General features: G+C 40.1%; 1 protein-coding gene across 2 annotated transcripts; it reads left to right on the plus strand.

Annotated features, from left to right (window-relative positions):
• Positions 1-1,298: 1,298 nt before the first annotated feature.
• On the plus strand, positions 1,299-22,340 carry LOC135494810 (myosin catalytic light chain LC-1, mantle muscle-like). 2 transcript variants are annotated; one of them, XM_064783099.1, is made up of 6 exons: positions 1,299-1,396; positions 2,747-2,768; positions 20,183-20,329; positions 20,541-20,708; positions 20,982-21,068; positions 21,326-22,340. In XM_064783099.1, exons 1-6 carry the CDS (start codon positions 1,394-1,396, stop codon positions 21,364-21,366), a joined length of 468 nt encoding a protein of 155 aa, XP_064639169.1. In that variant the 5' UTR covers positions 1,299-1,393; the 3' UTR covers positions 21,367-22,340. The 2 variants fall into 2 exon arrangements, with proteins under 2 accessions (XP_064639169.1, XP_064639168.1); XM_064783098.1 differs by lacking the exons at positions 1,299-1,396; positions 2,747-2,768 and adding an exon at positions 12,403-12,576.
• The last annotated feature ends 180 nt before the right edge of the window (positions 22,341-22,520 follow it).

Below are 22,520 nucleotides of genomic sequence, written 5' to 3' on the forward strand. Positions count from 1 at the left end.
CTATATCGCTGCAGCGTTAGTAACAATACTTTTGATTGGTCAGTTATCATGGCAGTGTAACGATAATTTTGATTGGCCAGTTATCATTTCAGTGCAAGTTAAATTCGGGTTGGTTGGCCAGTTTTCGTTGCAGTGTAAGTAACGATAATTCTGGTTGGCCAGTTATCATTATAGTGCGAGATGCAGATATTTTTATTGGCTAGTTAGCATTTCAGTGCAAGTCACATCAATTCAGTTATGATTGAGAACTAACGGGCGGGCCCTTTTCAAATTTTGTGTCGAAATCATCTTGAGAAACAAGCTGAGCTAGTTCTATGTTTTGTTGGCAGCGAAAAGGTTAAGTAATACTACGCAGTCAGTTCAGTCCAGATGCCAGGCATGGGATCCAGTAGGCCCCGCAGTATCGCCCAATACATGCAGTTTGAATATTGCTCGAAGCTGAATCTACGGAACAGAATGTTATCACATCTGTGTAAATCTGAAAGCTTAGCAATGTAAATCTGTTATTTAGCCACATTCGGTCAGACACCTGCTGTGTCCACTTCACGCAGCCTTGCCAAATCTTGGGAATCTCATCTCGGGCAGTACTTATACTGTTTATAAAGCTTATACTGTATTTCTACACAACTCAGGTAAATCAACGTTTTGATGCCTTTACTAGATGATGATGGTCAATTAATTGCACAGTTTGCTTGTTTGTGAGGAAAATTCAAAATCTATGACATCTTCCGTCCCATTTTTTACAGTCCCATTTGACTGTAAAGCTATACATGGCCTGTGCAATACTTAAGTCAGTGTCACTTTTATCGTGAAAAGTTATCTGCAACATGTTACTATGTAGTTTAATACCCGTGTAATAAGTGACTAAACACTAACAACCCTTCCTTCAATTCATATGCATTGTGATGCGTAGTAGGCTTAAGGATCTCCTTAATATAGTAATTCAATATACCCTGCTGCTTTGCAGCAACGAAGGAAGATCATATTTCAGCAGAGAGCATTAAATTGTCTATGCTGCAATGCCAAGTTACTGTTTTAGGGGTTGGTCTCGACCAATCAAAAGGGCTGAAAGCTTGCCCCCCGACTCATATTTTCAAAGTAAGAATAGCTTCACCAGATTTGCGAATGATTGGTGTCAAGTGATTTTTGAGGAGACATTTTATGTGCGGACAGATTTTCTTCAAAATTTGAAATATCTATCAATTTTACCTGGCCTCCCACACCTATCGCCCCTCCTAGCTAATCAGCGCTCCTGATTATAAAAGCGCCGCCTACTGGCTTTAAGACGTAATACATTCTTATCATTCCCATTGCTCCTTGTGAGTTGGCAATCTTACTCGCGGCTTCTCTGTTGAAGGATCATCACCAAGGAGTACACAAACACTCATCAAAAATGGTAAGTTATCGTTTCGGCGCGATTCCGATTTTTATTTCAAACATAGCAGGACCGCACATTCAGCGTAGCGTATTCCCGATTGGGATTTTTTATAAAAATATTTATGACCAATGTTTGTTTTAAAAAATTGAATGAACAATCAGTTACAGGTGTACAACGACAAGTGCCATGTTTCATTCGTTGAAACAGATGCGAGAGAGCAAGTGAACAATGCTTTAAAAAGCGTTCAAACCTCGCAAAGGTGGTTTTCATAATTTATTGTGTGCCAAACTGAGGTTATCGTGAAGTTAAAAGGTTGACACTTTGGCTGGTACAGGTGTAACAAACAATGATTGGGAGGAAGGTGTAACATGCCGAGTTACATTTGAAACAGATTTGATTCATTTTGTTTGAGTAGCAGAGATAGGCAGTTTGTCAAACTCTCTACCACCCGCAGTTAATTCTTCGCATAGACACAAACATTGCGTTGATCCCTGCGGATTCCTAATATTTTGGGGCAGCGAAACGAATCCTAGCTATGCAGGGATGTTGTTTCTATACCTGTGTTAGGTCCCTCTAACTATAGAGAGGGGATTTACAGAAAGAAATAAGGTATTTCTATTGCCAATTTCATTCACCATGCCTTGTTTTTTTACAATAAAGGCATTCCTATTTAGTACATTCATTCGTTTATTCACCAATTTCATCCGAAATAACACCACGTGCGTGCAAGGAGACAAGGAGTCAAGTCAAAGGGTTCAAAGAGATCTCGTTGGAACTTACGGTGTTGTCAAGACTGTTTTCAAGGTCTTAAAGAGAAAGCATTGCTCTTGTTTGAAGATGCTTGTATTACACCTTCCAATATCAGTTTTTCATTTTCAAAATCCCAGGTGTATTTATGATTTTGTCAGGGGATTTGGAACCAAGAAATATCAGAATAGGTTCTCAGTATCAAACTTCGCTTGACTTACTTGATATATCTTGTCTAAGCGCCTGGGAGTTCGTACATACCTGCAGCAGCCATATGTACATGACCTGTCGAAGAGGCTGGCTAAGCAAGCCCCTATTATCCATACATAAACCTAAATATTTATATACAAAGAGGCTTATTATTGTATAGGAAGCTAGCCTATACTAACCAGATCGAATTCCAATATCATTTTTGCAGGTAAAAGATGTGGGGGCGGGGAAATACGTCCTATTGGTCGTTAACCTAAGTGCAAAACAGTACAAGACCGATAGACTCATCAGATTTGAGAGAAACCTATCCTCGATGATTCCGCAGACGTATTGAAATGTTTCCATGTATACATATTTTGACAATGATATGACATTATGATATCTAATTATTCTTTTTCTTCTCCATTGCAGGCATCGTCGGACGAAATTGAAGGTAGGATAATATGATCGGTTGTGACGATTTTCCCACTGTGTGACCCCTCTTCCGATTTTTTGCTATTCAGCCCAGGATATAACTTCCTCTCATATGGGGTATCGTGATGTCGTCATCCCAGTACACCTCCCAACTTCTCCTCCATTCGCCACTTTCCACAAGCAGAAATCATGTGGATCTGTCAGACGACAGGTTTTGACCAATCAAAACCCCGTAGTAGGTGATCATGGCCGTACTGTGTGTGCCGAACAAGCATGATAGCTCTCTTCTGATTGGTCAATACCTGTCAGGAGGTCCAAAATTGCTGCTTGTGAAAAGTGGCGAATGGTGCTGGCTTTGACGGTTCATCGCTGCGCTCTGAAGGATTGTAGTCTCGCCAAGTACCCCCAGAAAGGCTTCGAAATGGGGGTACTTACGGCAAAGAAACGTAATGTCCATTTGACAAGGGGTAACGTAAGTTGCAGCACAGGAACATGCGCTATGGACATGGCCCGTATAGCCATTAACGTGCATCACGCTGTTGGGACATCCGATGGTGCAGTTTAAAGCGATGTTGGTTCCCGCGAGCTTGTTGGAATGTTACAAAGAAGACGCCTAATTTTGAGCAGTTGCTTGGTAATCGATCCTTGTATTGCTCTTAGTTCATGGAGTGTTTTTCCAAGTTAGCTAATGTGTTGACGTCCATCTACGAGAACTTTTCTGGTATCTTTTTTTAATAAAGTAAGTTACACTGGGGAACCTTTATCAACTTTAAAACCGATTTACTGTCTGTCTATTTAGTCGCGCGTACGTTTACAAGCTGTCCTCACTTGAGCATCTAGCGCAGTTGATTTGTGAAAGAATGGAACTAAATCGGCTGGCTCTTCAAAAGAACTATCAAATATGTGCACCATCATTTAGTTCGCCTCATCAGAGATTTTCAATGGCCTCATAGATGGACATAATCTAAACGCAACTTTTTCTTCACGATCACTCTTGGCAGTCGCCTTACTGTGAAAAGGAAATTGGAAAAGGCGAAGTTTTTACGGAGACAAACGAGATTGTGTATTTGGCTCCCATGTGAACTGAATATCGTTGATCCTTCCAAATGTCCATATATATCGCTTCGTGGTTGTGATCTGCTTCAATTTGAATTGAAGTCAGGAGTGGTCTGGTGGACCCTGTTCAGTCTCTTAAAAGAGATCTGGAGCCCACAAGACCCAGACTCCTGATCTCTTAAACGCCGAGCTCGCCAGACATCCGGCCCAGACCTGACGAAGTATATATTGAGGATAGATCAATTCTTTATCCTAATGTTAGTACATATTGGTAAACATGACAGTCTGACCATCATAACGATAGGTAACAGATGAAGCAATGTGGGAAAAGGCGCCCGCAGGAACTTTCATCAGGGCCAGGAATATACTGGTACGATACATCAGTGATATAGTTTTTCCCAGAACCCTACGAATATGGAATGCTCTGCCACTTTTATAGGTTGTAGAACAGTCCGATGGTCATTTTGCGTGCAACCGTCAGCGACAAAGCAAGAAAGTGAAAAAGTATGCTTATTACTTCGCGATATAAAATTTGCCTCCTTTTCCATGAATAGTTAGTTACTCAGTGTTGGCTTGTTTTAGCTTGGCGAAAGAGTGGAGACACAAGGTTAGTAGCCTTCCACGGTTTACTGCCACTTACCACCAGACATAGTGCGGTTCAAGCCTCCGTTATCACCCGATTGAACAATATACAAACCCCGAAAAGCTAATAGAAAAGCCTAAAAAGCTAATAGAATTCTAAACATAACCCAAACTTAGTCTATCCAAAACCTGAAAGAAGCACGTCAATTTAGCATCGTTTTCGAAATTGACACTGACGTTGATCGAGCCTCCAACTGTTACAATGCATCAAAACCGTCGAGGAAATACGTACATTGCATCTAGTTTTTCCAATTTCCTTCCTCGAGTAGTAGTAGGTTTATTGATGGACCGAGAGGTTGCAATGTACTTTAGCAGTTCGAACCGGTTATCACCAACCACTCCCCATTAAATAAATGGGGAAGCCATAATGATTCTAGGAATACTTTTAAGTACCACAAAACGAAAGTGGTTGGTGTCTGGTTAAATGTGACTTGAACATCCGTTCTGAGCGTAGACTCACGTATAATAAACAAGTACGTGATATTGATGGACATTATAGATTAACGCCGGCAGAAAACCCCTGATAATAAAGCCGCCGAGCAGTTCTGGAACATGTCTCAGGGCCTACGCCTTCGCCCACATGCTCATACTTATGTATTCATTTCCAAGTTGGCTTCATCTAGTACAATAGGTATCCAATTCTCTCGGTCAAAGTAAAACTTCTTCCAAAACAGGAGCGATGTACAGCAAACTGGGGGGCAAGTTAGCGAGAAAAACTTCCTACTGCTGTACTTCACTGAAACATACCTGTGTATATTGTATATACAGACTTACTTGACACCATATTAATTGAAAGTGTGGAATTTTGACAGTTGGTATTTATGTATGATAGTACCATTTTTCATTACACAGTGTCTGTGCATTGTGCACTGAGCATGCACTAACATATATAATCTTGGGCCGGTAGGAGCAGGTAGAACAATTGAACTTGAACAGCGTCTGTATGATAGTCTTGGAATATCAAGGGTTAAGAATGTTCATATTATTTTTTGCACTGCTTTTCATGCTACAATGGTGAAGCTGAATCGTGATACTGTGACTATTAACGTGTAAGTGAGCATAAGCAAAATTCGAAGAAGAACACGGATTAGATAAATAATATGGGCATACAGCTAATGATCAATAATACCAAAGCTGTGCTCAAAATGTATTCCAAATAACTTTTTAAACTGCAGTATCATCAACCGTGCTGATGAGTTTCAGTTCAATATGAGCATAGGCAATGTGAAAATGAGCCGAACTCGTGAATATACATGTCTTCCTGTAACACAACTGAACCATTTAGGCTGGTTACTCCAAAAATAGGTCACAGTGTTATTTGTGACGTGAAAATCGCCAGCAGAACCAGCACGAACTGGCCATGGGCTATCGCATTGCATTTTGATACGAGCACTGCCTATGCATGCCTCTCAAACACGGGAGGACTCGATGGCTACAGAGAGGGAATCCTTGATTTTTCACCCCATCCCGATCAAGGGAAATAATGTTATACGCCCGCCATCTTACGTAAAAGAGGAAACCACCAGATGGTAGAAATAGTTTATCTCTCGGAGATAAATCTGTAACAAAACCAAATATGCACAGGAATAAGCTCATGGTGTACTGAGCTTACGTTATCATTACGTAAGGGCTAATGTAACACTAGAAATAGCATATCTTATGAGAGTTATATCGTCTACATGTAGGTAATATTGCAATGAATCACCCGATGCAAACTCAAAGGTACCTCTACCAATCTCTTTTGAAATCAGAAATGAATGCTAAGAAATCAATGAACAAAGTCAAAGTTCTTCTAGTATTTGAATATATTTATTTGACTATGATAACGAACTAAAGATACATTAAGTCTATCAAATTTGGAATTCTGCGGAACTGCAACCTGTACATGTATGAACAAACTGTCTGTACACGAACGGGGGCTTAATGGAACTAATTTCAACAATATTTCTCTAAATACCATAAATTGAGCACGCGTGTTACCAGTGTAATGTAACATTGGATTGGTGTATATCTTTGCTACCTGTGAATACAGCCAGTACAGAAAGGTATTGGGCCGAGTACGACTAAGCTCGGCCAGGTGTCCCTCTCAACCTCACACAAGTAACCTTACGGGTGAGGCAGGACTTCTATAGCTACTAGCTATGAGAGTGTCCTATCCAATTATCATGTTCAATATATCACTAAGATAACCATGCATGCAGAAGAAGATCTGACCAAAAGACAAAATTCGGAAATTCATATATGTGTATACCTCTACCACGCATACATAGGAGCGAGCACACAGAACATGGTGTTCACTTTGCCCTCTCGCCAGGAAATGACATTGAATACATGGATTACGTTACGTTATAAGGGCGACCTAATTGTTTCGCTCTTATCAGCAGTGTATTACCGGTCATACAATGCTGCTCACTTCATACAGGCACGTGCTTTATTCTTTTGATTCAGCATTGTGGAAACGCTATACTTAGTTTAATTGAGAGTTGTGGCTGAATGACTCTGTTGAACCTCGAAGGCGAGTCATCTTAATCTTGGTGTTGGTCATTGACGTTGAAATTTGCAGATGTTATTTTTTTATTATGATATTATCACATAGCATATCGTCTATCCAACACCAGGCGGCGGCACCGGGTGTGTTAGTTCAGATATCAGAAACCAGGGATACCATCTGCTTCCGATGGTTCCTACGTCTGTCTCCAGGTGGTGCATACCGTCTTAAAACTCGAAACTGATACGTTTCACAAAAGTACAGAGTAATTTGAACCGTTGCTAGTGTACGTATAGGTATTTGTACCTAAGGCTAATAGAGGGTGGTGGAGTCACGTGACCATGTGCTTCTTGAGCGGCCTGATAGCGTAGTGTTTTCAGGTCTGCTATAGAGTCGCTGGCACTGTGAAGCAGAGAACGATGCATAGTTTATGAGACAAGACCACAATTGATTTTTTAAGCCTTTTAGCAGTTAAATTGTCAATGTTTGACCGCGACGCATCAAATACTGCGTGGGGTCGTGAATCTGAAATTTTGATATGATATTCCGGACAGTCGGGCAAGTAAATGGTGAAAAATAAACTGGTAGTTGACCACGGAAATTTTTTGATAATCGACAAATTAGACAGACATTGATATTTCCACTCTTTTCAGGCAACTGGCAGAAAAATCTCAAAACACGCCCCCTATTACCCAATTAGCAAAATTCGAAATTAATTTTTTAATCAAATAATTGCTTTATATCTGTAGACTTGCCACAACAAATATTTTTTCAATACCTCTCCAAATATGTACTTGAGAGTTAAAAACATGCACTCTTCTAATTGATAGGCCTCGACCCTCCAACCTATGAATATTCATTAGTGGTCTTGTCTGTTATTAAGGGTTGACCATAGGCATCACCATTTTGGCTGGAACCTGAAATCCTAAAGAAATTAGAACTGTTTCAAAACGAACTGAAAACCAATTTTAAGGGTGGGAGTCGGTTACAGCGAACAGACACACAACCTTGGAATTGGCATTCACATGAAGGAGTTGGCTTTTGGATTTCAAGTTCTAGCCAAAATGATGTGCTTATGGTCAACTCTTAAAATGAATATTCTGAACTTGACCCGGAATTTGATCATGAGAAATGTTAAAAAGGTCCATGGATTCTTTTCATCTGTTACAGGGAATCATGAAGTCTTGTGTCAACAAATGAACAATAAGGGTTGACCAGTATGATCCTGGATGTCTTAGTGTACTTTAAAGTCAGTGATCTTCCCCCTTTTTCTTAAAAAACGATACAAATGCCATTTGCCAATCCCCTAACACTAAGATCGCCCCCTGATTTTCCGCCATTGTTCTTGCGAGTGGACACCATATTTCTCTCACTCTATTTGTTTATTTTTGACAAGACGAATTTGGACGAGACATTTTTTCAGACCTTTATTAGTACATGTATATAAAATAAATGGCTGATTTCAGGAATTAGGGATGATAATGGGTTAACACAATCACGTTATCTCCCATGTCTTATATGTACATGCGATGTACGCGAAGGTAACTTCTACTTTCTGTACACCAGAGCTACAATTCCTCTATACGAAAATAGCTCACTCTGTCACGATACCTCTAGCTACAGCTGAGGAAATTCTTTTCTGACGAGTCTGGCCTGTCTGTGATTTTAGCTGTGCTTGTACATAGCAAGCATGTGCATTTCTCCTCCTCTTGAAGAATGTATATATACTGCATACCTATACTGAGAACTCTTAGGCTTGGTTGCGGGGGAACATTCCTTTTACCCATGGACGCTTTGCCACCAGCACTTTCTGTAACAGAAGGCGTGGATAAACCGGTTTTTAACCAGCCAAAACCTCTTCGTCAGATCGTATAATTGAATTTCGAATTCAGGGAAAGAATAACACGAAAAACTATTATCTGCAAAAACTTCATTTGATAAACGCATGTTCGTTAGCAGACTTTATCAAAAATCTTTTATAAATACAACTAGCTTATCATTTCTAATACTGGTATATATAAACTTTTGGATGTATGCGAGTATCTGAATGCCTTTTTCACGGCTTTTTATATTCACAGCTACCCCAAAAACGTCATTTTTATCTTTCTGCTCATTTCTAATGATATGATGTTTCTTTTTCTCATTCGCAGGTAAGTGTAATGTAGCGACAGGACCCTTAAAAGCTTAAGGTAACAAAAGGTGAAAGCCTTTATGACAGACAAGAAAGTGGCTATGTCTCATCGACAGGGATCTCCATTTCATTCCTCATCACTATTTGAACGCAAAACATAAGCAGTAGGCCTACACATTGCGGTCATTGATTCGGCATGATATTTTGCCAAGCTTACCATCCTTTGCCTCTGTTGGCGCGTTGGTGCGTTTGTTGTTTTCGGTTCCTTTGTAGTCAAGTGTTTATTCTGGAAACTTTTTAGCTTTTCGTCTCGGCGAAAATTAGCACCTAAGATTTCTGCTCATGACGTCAGGAAAGGTATATTTTGTAATTTGGTAAGACTTGCGGGCATCTCAGAAATTGTTAGTGATTTCAACTGAAAGGTTGCCGTTGTTGTTGGTGTTCATGTTGAGAGTACGTTGTCCTTGTTTCATCCAGTGAAGAACTCACGAAGCCACAATAGTTTTTCTGCCGAGTTCTTTTTGTTTGTCGCTCTTGTAGAGATTATTAACATACATAAAAAGTCTCATTCAATGAAGAAAATGGTCATCAGTATATCGTATGTCCATCTGATGGTCATCGGTCATGTCGGTCTAGCCTCCTGGTTGCCTTTTCAAAAAGCGTATTATACAGACCTCGATCTCTCTCAGTGAACTTTTCAACAACTGTCAAATATTTCAAGCAGAAGATCATGTGTTATATTGCCACATCGTTTAGTCATTGCCTCATGGCTTTAAAGTGCAGCTCATAGCGAGCAGATTATGTCGTCCTGGGTCGAACAAATAAGTTCTGACCATCATTGGCTTCACTCAGAAAAGTCATGCAGGTTCCTCCACCAGATTATGAGCTACGCGGTATTTGGATCAGGAGACGGACGAAAAAAACACAGTATTTTACCTCGTTTTTTGTTCTATCGCAAGCAGGGGTTACCCAGTTCAAAGTGTGGGCTGTGTATACTTACATCAGCACTAATCTTATTGAAGAAAGAACAATCTCGTAAAAAGTCTTTTCTGAACAGCCAGTAGCTCTCGCCAGCACCATTGACCGCATTCCTTCTGCAACTATTCGTTACTGGGAAAATAAAGATTGCTTGTACAGCCAGGATAGCACTTCAGGTAGACGGAGAATATCACTTCGACCTTGACCTTCGTCCTTTCTTTGCTTATCTAATAATCACCATCAGAATTATCCTCTATCATCAGTAAACTGGACTAAGAGGCAGAAAGCCGTTACATTTTTTTTGTAAAGCCAAAAACAAATTTACCAGTATCGACTGCATTTGAGCAGCTGACAGCTAGTTAAACATAGGGTAAAAACTACCTTCTCGCCTGACATTAGAGATAGGAGTTTGGAAGCAAAGAAAGCCAAACCTGGTTGGACCTTACATCAGGGATGACACCAGAACAAACAAGCTTTACTTGATAGTTCGTACTCAGGTACTGTGTACATGCGGCGGCAAAATTGAAATCTACACTATAATATGGAGAAAAACAACTGTCTGGGTGATTCAGCATAGCCTACACTACAAATGTAGTTCTTATTAACAATAGCCAGTCGCAAAGTTAGGGTGGAATTCATATACATGTACGTTTAAAATGCAGTGTTTGTATTCTGTTTCGCCCGAAGTGAAATGCGAGATAATGGAAGCAAGCTTTTTCATCAACGAGCTTGGCTACCTGTAGATAGAGCAGGGCAAAACACTGGAAAGTTCCCCAGGCCTACGGCTGTGCAGAAGCTGTAGAAGGCTTCTTTCTTAATTTTTTCATCGACACTGCTACCATGTCCGCGCGGGCGTGTGTAGAATCACAGTGATTCACATAATATCGGTTCAAAGTGGCGGCCATATTGAATTAGGTGGGAGCCATTTTGACTTCGGTTACCAACTGCAAATATATACATTTACCCAGTTGAGAACAGGGTAAATGACCTTTCAGAGAAAAACCTGGCTAAAATGAACAACCACAGAAAAGTGTTTTCTTTGCACTTAATTCCATTCTTCTTGAGAAAGAAAGTACAGCGGCCCGCCACAGCTATCATGGGTGAGGAAAGGAGGGAAGGGGTGGGGGGTGTTGACGGGAGAAAATCATCATAGTCAGACCTTCTTTTCTGTTATACTGCATTTACATGACAACACCAGGTCAAGTAGATTCCTCCACCTATCGTTCAAATACTAAATTTGCATATTTTCTTAATCTCAAGGATTTTGCCATGTGGCAATTACTTTCAATGCATATATACCCTTACCTGATGTGCATCAGATAATGTATGTTTATCAACTGAAAGCTAGTTAAGTTAGTACAGGTCTATACTTAATGAACGAGATTCTGAAATCTGCAGTAGTTTGAGAAATAGTAAACACAAGGCCGTTTCGCCTTAATCATGATTCATCCGTTTGCTGACTCTGCATGCAGGTGTATACGTCTTGATTGGGAGAGTGTAATGTGCATTTCTAATGGAAGCAATTCCATCTACAACTTTTATTAGTTGGTTATAGTCAACTTCTTTCAACGATTTGAGCGGTTGGTTTTAAACTGGGATGCTTTTCAGTTGAAAATGATCTATTGTTGTTGTTGTTCATTTATGAGAACAACTTCGAACTTAACTTTTCAATCGACCTCTCTTCGTCTTTCTACTACTCTGTGTAAATTAGTAGAGTCGGTAGTAATCGAGTGCTTATACTGTTAGTAAAGTATGTTTATCATTGGCTGATATGAATAAAGTCTAGCAAATGCTTTTACTTCAATTTTGTACAGAAAGGTCTGGTGTAAATGTACATGGAGTTTTAGATAAAAGCATTTGCTAGTCTTTATTCGCATCACCCATAGTGTTACCCCTATTCAAAGGGCCAGCCAGATTTAGCTTATGAACCTCTAGATATACTGTACATGTGAAAGAGACTCGGCAGTTTTCCGAAAGGAATTTAAAGGTATACATGTATACCGCATACACAGTAGGGTATATATAAACCTTTAATCAGTGAAAGAAGTAGATGATACTGAAACCCTAAGAAAAGCTGTGCGCTCCCTGCAGGCTGGATAAGACACTACCTGTGAATAGTTCATTTCTGAGCAGGTATGATCATAAATTAAGAAGAAAATTCTGAAAGAAATAAACACGAAATACCTCTGTGATGTTGTAATAAGTTGGAACAAACCTTATCCAGACATAACTCGAACTTTGATATTGCAATTAATATAAACTGATCAAGTCGAAGGCTAATCCAGAAATAACATTATGGCTTCCACCCCTGGTTGAAAATAGGCGCTTCTGCCTACTGTCAAGAGTTGCTGATTTCGACTTTACCTTTGCTCGTTGCCTGCCTTTTAGTCGAAGTGGACATCCTCCTGTTTGGTCAGCAGTACCGCCGTCGAGAGAAGTCAAACTGGTGTCGGAAATAACTTCGTGGGTTCTTGAAGAAGTAGGATTTATACATTAGTAAAATGGCCAATCTCAATCCAGATGAGCTTGAAGGTAAGCTTTGAGATTTTTGTGAACATTTCCAATTTGAGGTCTGTCCGTTTTGGGTTGGTCTTTGTAAAAGAAAAGGTATTCGGATAGTGGTTTATCGCTTACGCCCATCTTCCACATAAATAGTCGTTATGCCCCCTGTGTCAAACATTTCGAAGTAATGATTTATTTCTTATAGCAGTCATAGGCCAAATATCTCATTCATTATCCCATTGCATTCTTAATTTTGACAGCTTGGTTTGCATCTGCGGATATAAGGTAGATTCCATATGTAACGGCGTATAGCTTGAGCTTTCAGTATACCTCCTTCCTTAATCATCACCAGTATACGACGACCTTTTGACATAAAATCATCTTTATGGTTACTCGTTTCACCTATATCGTGTTGTTATAAAATCCTCAAGGACCTGAGAGTCTTTTCGCTGCCTTTACGCATGGGTGGCCAAGGAATTCCTTTCTTCAGCAGCAAGCTAAATCCGTCAAAATTGGTGTCTTTTGATAGCTATTTTTTCGCCTCTCTTTCTCAAATTCGTGAAGGGTTTATTTTCGACTTGCTTTGTTTGGCTATATTTATCATTGAAAAGATAATGGGTTTTCATGAAGTGGTTTGTGCATTATGTTGCAACAATTAGACGAAGCGAACTTTCAGATGTTTTCTAAGTGTGGCCGTTTTCTATTAGATGCTGATGTTTTGTTGCCAATCAAGTCGATATACTGATTGATGTTCATTCATATCTATTTATTAACATTCAAACTTTACTGTACACAACGCACAGTGAAGGGCCAAAGGCGTTCCTCTGAAAAGCCATAGTCGGTGCAGAATACATCATTCTAATATCTTTTGGTTCCAATATTCATTGATTTGCGATTGCTTGACACAAAATCTCCTAAATAAAATTGACTATGTAACGAAATAAGCATAACTGTATACATGTACATGTATAGTGAATAATAGGGCGATTTCAACAGTTCTTCTTCAATAATTGGCGCAGAGTATTGTATCCATGAATTCTCAGACGCTTGAGGTTTCTTTTTTTCTCATTTCGTGACCTTCAGACGAATCAGAGGTCACTGGAGATACCTAACAGACTTAAGGATCCTGTTTCAGCTTCCGCTAGTACCCGAGACAAGTAATAAGCTTTGTTCTATGACAGATGACGAGTAGGCCCGGCTCTTCACGTTGAAGTTTGGCATAAGAAAATTATCATTATGATAAGCTATCGGTAGTGGCTTCATGTGGAACAGACTACACAGGATCAGGGATGGAATGCACCTCCAGCAGGCATGAATGGAGTTTATGGTTCGTTTATATTGCCCACAAGGTGTGGTAAATCATTGCTGAATCATAGACAACACTTTTACATTACATGTCTACTATTCCACAGAGAACTCCTGTGCATGAAAATATACGAATTAGTGATAAGTGTTGAAGTAAAGTAATATGGTCATAAGGGCCGTTACAAAAATATTTTTTGTTCTCAATCGGGTTATATCTAAGTTAATGAAAAACGTGCGCACATTAACTGTGTATGATATATTCTCCAAGTCTTAATGCACCCGGCAAAGTTTGATTACCAAATTATGTATCTTTAAACAAGAAATTACCTCAGCAAATGTTTAGCGTACCTGAAGTTTGCACGGTCTTTTGTGAAGGGTTCCTAATCATGATTCTGTTTGATGTTTACAATATCAATTTGAGCCACGTAAAGCAAATATCTTAGAGTCAAATCTTGCTGGATAACATTGGTTAGACGTGGTTTCAGTGCATCAGATCGCGCAGTTTGATCTTGTATTATATAATGTATATAAGACACACATGCAGTGTGTTTTCCTCTAGATCTGATGTTCTTACGTGTTCATTCATGTTATTAAGAATTTGTTATTACATACATGTAGGTTATGGTGGCTTGCTCGATCCTCGCTAGTTAACTTCACTCAGGTATTGAAACAATTTATGTTCATCCTTCCACAAGAAATTGCACCTGTTTGGAAAAATCAACAGGCTTCGACCTTGACGTGAACATGTTCAGAGTTGTTGACGGCAAAGGTGGAAGATGGAATCTGTTTTTCCTTTGAAGGCTCTTTTAGCACCAACAACTAAATGATGGCTCTGTCCATTACTTTTCAAATAACATGACACAAGATGGCGGCCAGTCCAATAACTCCCTAACGGTTGACTGTTAACCGTTCATTGAACGGACATTTCATCTGCCAGCAACTACTTCTTCAGTGGTTTGATTATCGAGCATCGTAGTCCAGCGTTAGCAACATGCAGTCCAGTTTGAAGAATGGACCGAACATTTTAGAATGAGACCACTGCTGGTTACTTAAGAACATAAAGTTCATTATTTGGTAGGAGCAATCTTTGCACGAGAGCCATTTTGTGCATTCGTGGCATATTCGACATCTTTATTTTCGGTCGATTTTTTAAAATTTTTTCTTCCACATACATGCATCATTACAAACATTCAAATTATAAATGTAGTTCAGTTCCCCGAATATAAAACGATATTTTAAAACGATATGCTGTTATTTTTATGCAAACGAACATCATCAATTGAGCTAGGGTTCTTGGGTGGTCATCTCAGAAACTAGATGTACCGATATTTAGTCTGTCAACAATTCTACAGCAAAAAAAACCCCCCAAAACATGAGCATAGGTATTGGTTTGTGGTTTGAATACTGTATCATTTAATCGATTCACTTCGGATATTTTCTGATCCTTTTAATCCGTTGGATTTATCATGGATATTCTTTGTTTGATTCTTCTCTTGGAGTCATATTGGATCTTTCATAATTCTGTGATGGATATTGCTATTTAGCCAGGAATACTAGTGCTTCTCTAACTTCAGCTACCTTGGATATTCACCGAGGATATTCTTTGAAAGAAGGAATTCATGAAGAGTACGAATAGGGTACCATGCGAATCTACCTGCGGAAAGGCGCCATCTTGGATGACCTTGATCCCGAATGGATAGCTAATTGCCGGGGCGCGCCTTTCTAAGCATTCGTACCAGGTGGATGGATGGTGTAGAAGCTTTGCAGGCTCTTGTTTCCGATGGAAGAAAAGCAGTAGAACCGATGAAGAACTATTCTGCAACGTACAGTAGTCTGCAATCTCAGACAAGGTTTCCGTGAGACTAGGATTTAGAACAAGTCCCTTTTTGCAATGTATGTTGAAAGGACGGATATCGTACAAGATCAACGCAAACCCCATGACTGCTGGTTTGGGATACATACATACTCCAGTACATGCATTTCAAATACATGTGATTGCACACGCATCTTGAACATTTTCTCAAAACGTTTTTTTAAGAAACGCTTTTAAAGAATACCTGTTCTACAACCTATCTCTGTCTTGTTTATTGAAAACTGTTGAATAGCTCACCTGAGGCGGTAGCTTTGTTCTGAGGCAGTGGGTGCACTCCCACTGCTAGAGAACTTTAACTCATAAACTACCAATGTGTATCAGCAAAATGAACCCACTTTAAATGTAAATTGTACTAAGTTCACAAGGTATTTCATGCTTTTCTACAGGTTCAGGCAATTTCAAATACCTGTGATACATCTTCATCCCGATCTTGGCTGCCATCTAAAATTTACTGTATGTAAGGTAAAAAAGATGCATTCCATTACCGTCGGCCCCGTTTCAGCCAAGATCAACACATGAGTGTAGCATGCTGTGAAGGTAAAGGGCGCATACTTTAACATGTTTGTGGTCACAGCGAGAAATAAAGTACACTTGATAGCCTACTGTGACTATCATATCCAAACTAGGGTTCGCGGTGTTGAAACACTCAAGAACATGAGATTTGGATTAGACATACAAAAGGCCCTTTGATTACATTAACAATGGAGGTCTTTGTATTGTGTCAATACCACATTGTATATTCACCAACATGTGACCGATGAAGTCATAAGCATTTTCTTGATTGGGTCAACTTCAGTTGAATCATTGAGTTACAATGGACTAACAGCTGTAATCTATTAACAAAAGGCTTCTGGGGGCTGTGAAACAAATTGGAGGAACTCGTGCCATTGAAACCATTGAACTATCCAAGTGCACGTATGCCAGCACACCACCACCATACAAACAAAAGCTACCTCGTAATGTTTTGTGTAATGCGAATGCTCTCTCCTGTAAATGCACCTGCCGTTTACCTGGCTGACCTGGTCTTGACCTGATGGTGTTCGCCAAGGTTCAACTTTCACTCCAACCCTTTTTACTGTTAGTTTAGTTTAATGTATGCATGCAACATTATGGTCATTTTGGCATGTAAGGTTTTGATACACGAGGTTCTGTACCACTGGAAAAGCTATAGTCTTTATGCACGCTGGAATTTCGCCGTCTAATACCTATGTTGCCTTCTTTTCCACACATGTTACCCTCCTTCTAAGCTAGCATACGAATCTGGAGTTGATATTACAGCCCCTTTGGAAATTTACACGGCTATTGAAAATGAATTTGATCTACCCTAGCTTATTAACCGAGACTACACGACTTAGCATAGTCTCACGTCCTATCAGTCAGTACATGTATGTAGTGTATCAGTTGATTCAACTTAAACACCAAGCAGGTACAAGAAACTTCACCGAAGCCGAGGCGAAATCGAATGCCTTCATTGTAAATGTTGTGGTTGAAGAACGGTTCTCTTCCTCCCACGTTCCAAGTGTTCCATTACCTTCACCAGGCTCGGTGAGGTAGATGGCAGGCTCAATCAACCAATGTGTAAGCACTGTTGTTAGAACAGTGGAACTCAAAAAGGAAACTAATCCAGTGATTAGTTAGACAGGCAAACTCCTTCAGTGTCGACCTGAGCATTGTTGAGAATGGATGCCATGAATTCCACCATTAGTACAGACAAAATGAAACTTGGGTTGCTCAGATCTACCATTTAGTGTGCAGCAGTAACTACAGACTGAGAGTTGATATAGATCGTGGAATTCACCACCATCATCGTTTTAGATTTTAAAGACATTCTTTCGGAGTTGCCGATCTTAATCTCCCACTCGTGCTGCACCGGTACTGCCTTTAATGAACGAATCACGATGAGGTGATTATTATATTGTATCTGTTAGTACGGGTAGTTGATCAGCTCTCTTTCAGCTTTCCTCATGTGATGCACAAGCGTATTGCTAATGCTTGAATAGTCATTGACAAGCAGTCATGAATTATCCCTCTTCTTGTTTTCGTTTCGGTGCTTATTTCATGGTGTTTGGCGAAATCACTTGTAAAACGTTCTTCAAAAGACAAAAACCTTTATTTCTAAGAGTGAGGCTGCAAAAAAAGTTCTGGTATTTCTTGTGCACTTGGAGAACTATTTAGCAAATAGTATCTGCATCATTTCTATCAAAGATACTTACTTTCATATCAAAAGCAATTTCTTCATCACCGAGATAACCACTTTTGCCACCAAAAGCCTGTACAACCTAGGAAATATTCCACAGATTGTACTATTTTTAAACATTCCTAGAGGTGGTTTCATCATAGGTTGTCAAAATACGCAGTGCATTTTGTACAGATAGGTGCACATGATACACGTATGATTTTGCACCCTTGGAATGAAATCAACGCTACCTCTAGCCGCACTATCATAACGTATAGCAGAAGTACTAAAACAGCACCTGAGCAGTTTGCTCACCTTAAATGGTGCTGCATGCCGGCCGGTAAGCTACCAGCCTATGAGTGTTATGTTACGCTCTGAGCTTCAAATGAAGGGGGCATTTCCGCAACTTCTATTACTTTTGGATAGAAAACCTTTCTTTTTTTTTTCAATATCCAGCGTTATATCGAGGTTGTGTACAGAGTGACCATGACAGGGTGAACAGACAGGCCTGTCTGCAATAATTTTCAGTCTTTCTCAGTGGTTTCGTTGTTCTGACACGATGCTCCCTAAAATATGCTTCAAATCAAGATGGCCGCCTAAAATAAAAAATGGCTGCCTAAAAGTTCTAAATACATGAAGTTGGGTTTCTTGTAGATATCTGCTCGCAGAACCCGCATGATTGTTGCGGGTAATTACGGGTGAGGTTGCTGGTACATCATTACAAGCATCGCAGGGACGGGCCAGGGGCCGGGGCACGTCAGCAGGGCAGGTGTGCTGAGTCATCGAACATGTTCCCCGCGTTGGAGATGCGTGGATGATGGGTGTAGATTTGAGAGCGATGAGTTCAGTGGCGTTACATGTTCAGTCAAATCAATAGGCTATATCGGCATCCTGCGAGGGGGCGCGCTGACTGTCACTATGCTGTGATAGTTTTGTCAGGTGATGTAAGCGACTTGTCTTCAGTGTAAACAGACACGAATCATACCAGGCTACCTTTAACGAGGGTTTTACTTTGACGTCAATGTCTTGACCTAACAGGTGTCTGGTACAAGTATACATGAGACATCGATGTAGACAATAATGATGCCGTCCCCTGTCAAAACCACCCCAATGTCTCGAAACATGAGAGTCCAGGAAAAGAGCAGACGTTTTCGCAAGAAAACCCCCGCCGTGTAAAAAAGGCTTGAAAAAGTCTCTCGACAGCTGATATCACCTTGAGCGGCCTTATAAACAACAAAAGCAGGCCATGCAAAACGTCGAAGCAAAACATGCGCTAATATTTCAGATAGATCTGCGCAGTTGTCTACAGATCTGCGCAATTGTCTGGAGATCTACGCAGTTGTATTTGCATAAGTAAGTAAGTGCGCATACATTCTGTGTGCAGTGTGTCGATATGCAGTAGATGAATGTATCACAAATCAAATTCTCAGAAGCAATGTTCATATCACATGAGATTTTCTTGATGATATTTTTCACTGCATTTACCACTACGTATAACATCTTTCATGAAAAGATACGACATCCATTTTGATTCAATCTGACCGCTTCTGGTTTATGTGGATTGTGGATGAACTTCTTTCACATCTGGTTTGTGCATAAATGTTTCTTTCGCGTAGCCAGTTAATAGCCACAGCAGTTCATTGAACTCCAGATAGCTATAGCAGAACTATTTAGTCTTTATACAGAGCCACACCTCTGTCTGAGCGTAGGTATGCACCTGTTAGTTCTACCGGGGAAAAAACGAACAGCGTCTTTGCGAAGTTTCAGTAGATAGTGCATATGAAATCTCTTCTACTAACATTAAACAGGTGATTCATGAACTTCAAGATTAAGGAAATATCTGATATACCTGTTCAGTTTGTCCGTATCGCCCGTGTTCGTGAGCAGACAACCAACTACTACAAGCTTAAGGGAGGGGTTGTATATAAACTGGTGTTTGAGAAATATGAAACGGAATGGGAAAAGGCGAAACGAAGCGTGTAACCCATTCAGTGACTGCTGATCTAATGTCTCGTAAGTCATCTGATGGCCAATCCCTTCCTTCACCGCCAATCGGGAGTTTTTGATAGTATTAAGGGCAATTTGAGGAAAATACCGAGTCTGCTTGCCATTTTGCTGAGATACTTCTTGAGTTTCAGTCTTGCCCCTTAATGTTCGCAACTGTCAATTGGCGTTTTCTCGGCTTGTTTTTCGTTTGCTATGTGCAGTAACACCAACAATCTCCCCCGACGCCAATCAAATCACTAGCGTTCTGAAGAACTCTTACTCCTTTCTCTTTACAGAAGTAACAGAGGTATTTGACCTCTTCGACTTTTGGGACGGCCGTGACGGTCTTGTCGATGGATTCAAAATTGGTGACTTGCTCCGGTGCGTGGGAATGAACCCAACGCAAGCCCAGGTCTTCAAGAACGGCGGATGTAAAAAGCAAGGTAAGGCGGAGGTTTCACAATAGGTTGAAGCATAAAGGCGAATTTGTTTGGTCTCTCCTTGGACACACTACCCTATCCCTCTCAAACGACTGGAAACATAAAACGAAATGATGAAAAATATGGTTAAAACCTCGTGTATATATCCCCAGGAACGTGCATCTATTACCAATACATTGACATTTCAATAATGGTACAATATTCTTTCTTACAGGAGAAAAACAGTACAAACTTGAAGAAATTCTTCCAATTTACCAGGAATTGGCCAAAGAAAAAGACACTGGAACATTCGCAGACTTCAATGAAGCTTTCAAAACCTTTGACAGAGAAGGTCAGGGCTTTATCTCAGCGGCAGAATTGAGACACGTACTCACATCACTAGGTATGTAGCCAATCAAATCCGTCCTAACTGATTTTATAGACATTTGTAACCAATCAGATTCGTCCTTTCTCGAAGACAGCATATGAAAGTGTTCGTATGAATTTCTTGCTCGATGATGGAAAAGTAATATCATCTCAGCTGCCAGGTGGGCTAGATTAAAGTTACACAACGCGGCTAATAGTGGTCTCCCCAGCCCCTAGCTTCTGTCTACATATCTGTTTAATTTCAACACCCTAACTCAACAATCACATGTACCATTTTGCTCCTCGACAGGTGAGCGATTGACAGATCTACAGGTTGACGACATCATCAAGTTCACTGAGCTCCACGAGGATTTGGAAGGAAATGTCAATTTTGAAAGTACGTAAAATCATTTCGTCTCATCCGAAATATGATATCTTCTGTACCATTGACAGTTAGCTTACCACGACATAAGATAGACGGTGCAGTCTTCGTAAAATGTCTTCACATACATGACACTTACACTTCTTGGCGCGGCACAAGTGATCTAGTAAGTCACCACCAGAGGTCACAGAATCACTCCATGCGTACTGAATCTGTTTGATAAATAAAATTGTTGTTTTTTGCTAAGACCTCGCCCTCTTTTCTCTTTTCAGAATTCATTAAAAGTGTGATGGCAGGACCTTTCGACAAATAAAGAAATGTTTATACCTACAAAATGCTGACCATGTACATAAGAGCCCTGCGAGAAAACAAGATCAAACATCAGAACATCGCCTTCACACTATTTTATTTCGTTTCTCTGTGTACATTTCTATATTTTGACTTGAAATGAACAAACGTTCCTTTCTGAGAGAAGAGAAGCGCATCTCTTATTGGACAATCCTGACGCCGAGATAGACACGTGACAGTCATGTGACACTCACGTGTGAGTCACTTGTTCGGAAGATAATGGAATATACATGGAATATATGGTTCAATGGCGTCATCTCCTCACTCGCCAATAGTTGTGGACTTGACTGTTTGTATATATCTATATTTATCATCTTGAAGTTTTTGAAGTTTAACTTAAAGTAGTTTAATTTTTTTCAGAATTTAGTTAGTCCAAGGTTTTTAGTCATCCGCGCACCCTGCGTCGCTAGCTGTAATTTTAGTTTGCCTAGTTTTAGATAATTCCTAGTACTTTACATTGTATGATGTGTTCTGTATGTATTTATATATAACGAAAGAACGGTATCACCCGACGCGTCTATTTCGGCGTCGAGGTTGAAAGAAAATAGAATTTCGCCCTCGTAGTACATGTATAGCGAGAAACAGCCAACCTACATCTGGGACTTTCGAATTTCTTGCTCGTCTGTAAAAATCAAGTCGACAGATTCTGAAATATTTCTTACAAGTTTACAGTGAGATTCAAGGAGGTCATTTATAGTGACTTCGCATGATTGCCTGTTTCAAGAAAGTATGAGGAGGTTGTGGCGCGGTTTTGACGTGCAAGGATATTAAAGAAGTCCCTTCGATGACATCCTAATGGTGTATGAAGAATAACATGTCGACTTGAGTTGCTGGATTTTTGCACGCAACTGCAGTATAATTTTTATGCAGAGAATATTGTATCCGACCTGATATTATAACAGCTATGTCAGGAGAATAAACCTGCGGATTACCCAAATACACTAGCTTTCGCGTTCAATCATTTCTTTCTGTAAAGTTCAGATTATATTTTCTGAGGGTGCCTGTATTGGTAATAATAATGATGGGGTACTCATGGACCACAGCAAATCAACCCAGAATGCCTTAGACGTTGCTGAGCTTCCTCACAAGCTTACAGACCTCGAACGGCACTGTCCCTCA

Source organism: Lineus longissimus, chromosome 10 (assembly GCF_910592395.1).
Source record: "Lineus longissimus chromosome 10, tnLinLong1.2, whole genome shotgun sequence".
Lineage (NCBI taxonomy): Eukaryota > Metazoa > Nemertea > Pilidiophora > Heteronemertea > Lineidae > Lineus > Lineus longissimus.

Coding starts and splice junctions, on each gene's coding strand:
- LOC135494810 (XM_064783098.1), top strand. CDS start 12,546: ATGGCCAATCTCAATCCAGATGAGCTTGAAG. Junction 20,330..20,540: donor CGGCGGATGTAAAAAGCAAG/GTAAGGCGGAGG, acceptor TCTTTCTTACAG/GAGAAAAACAGTACAAACTT. Junction 20,709..20,981: donor ACACGTACTCACATCACTAG/GTATGTAGCCAA, acceptor GCTCCTCGACAG/GTGAGCGATTGACAGATCTA.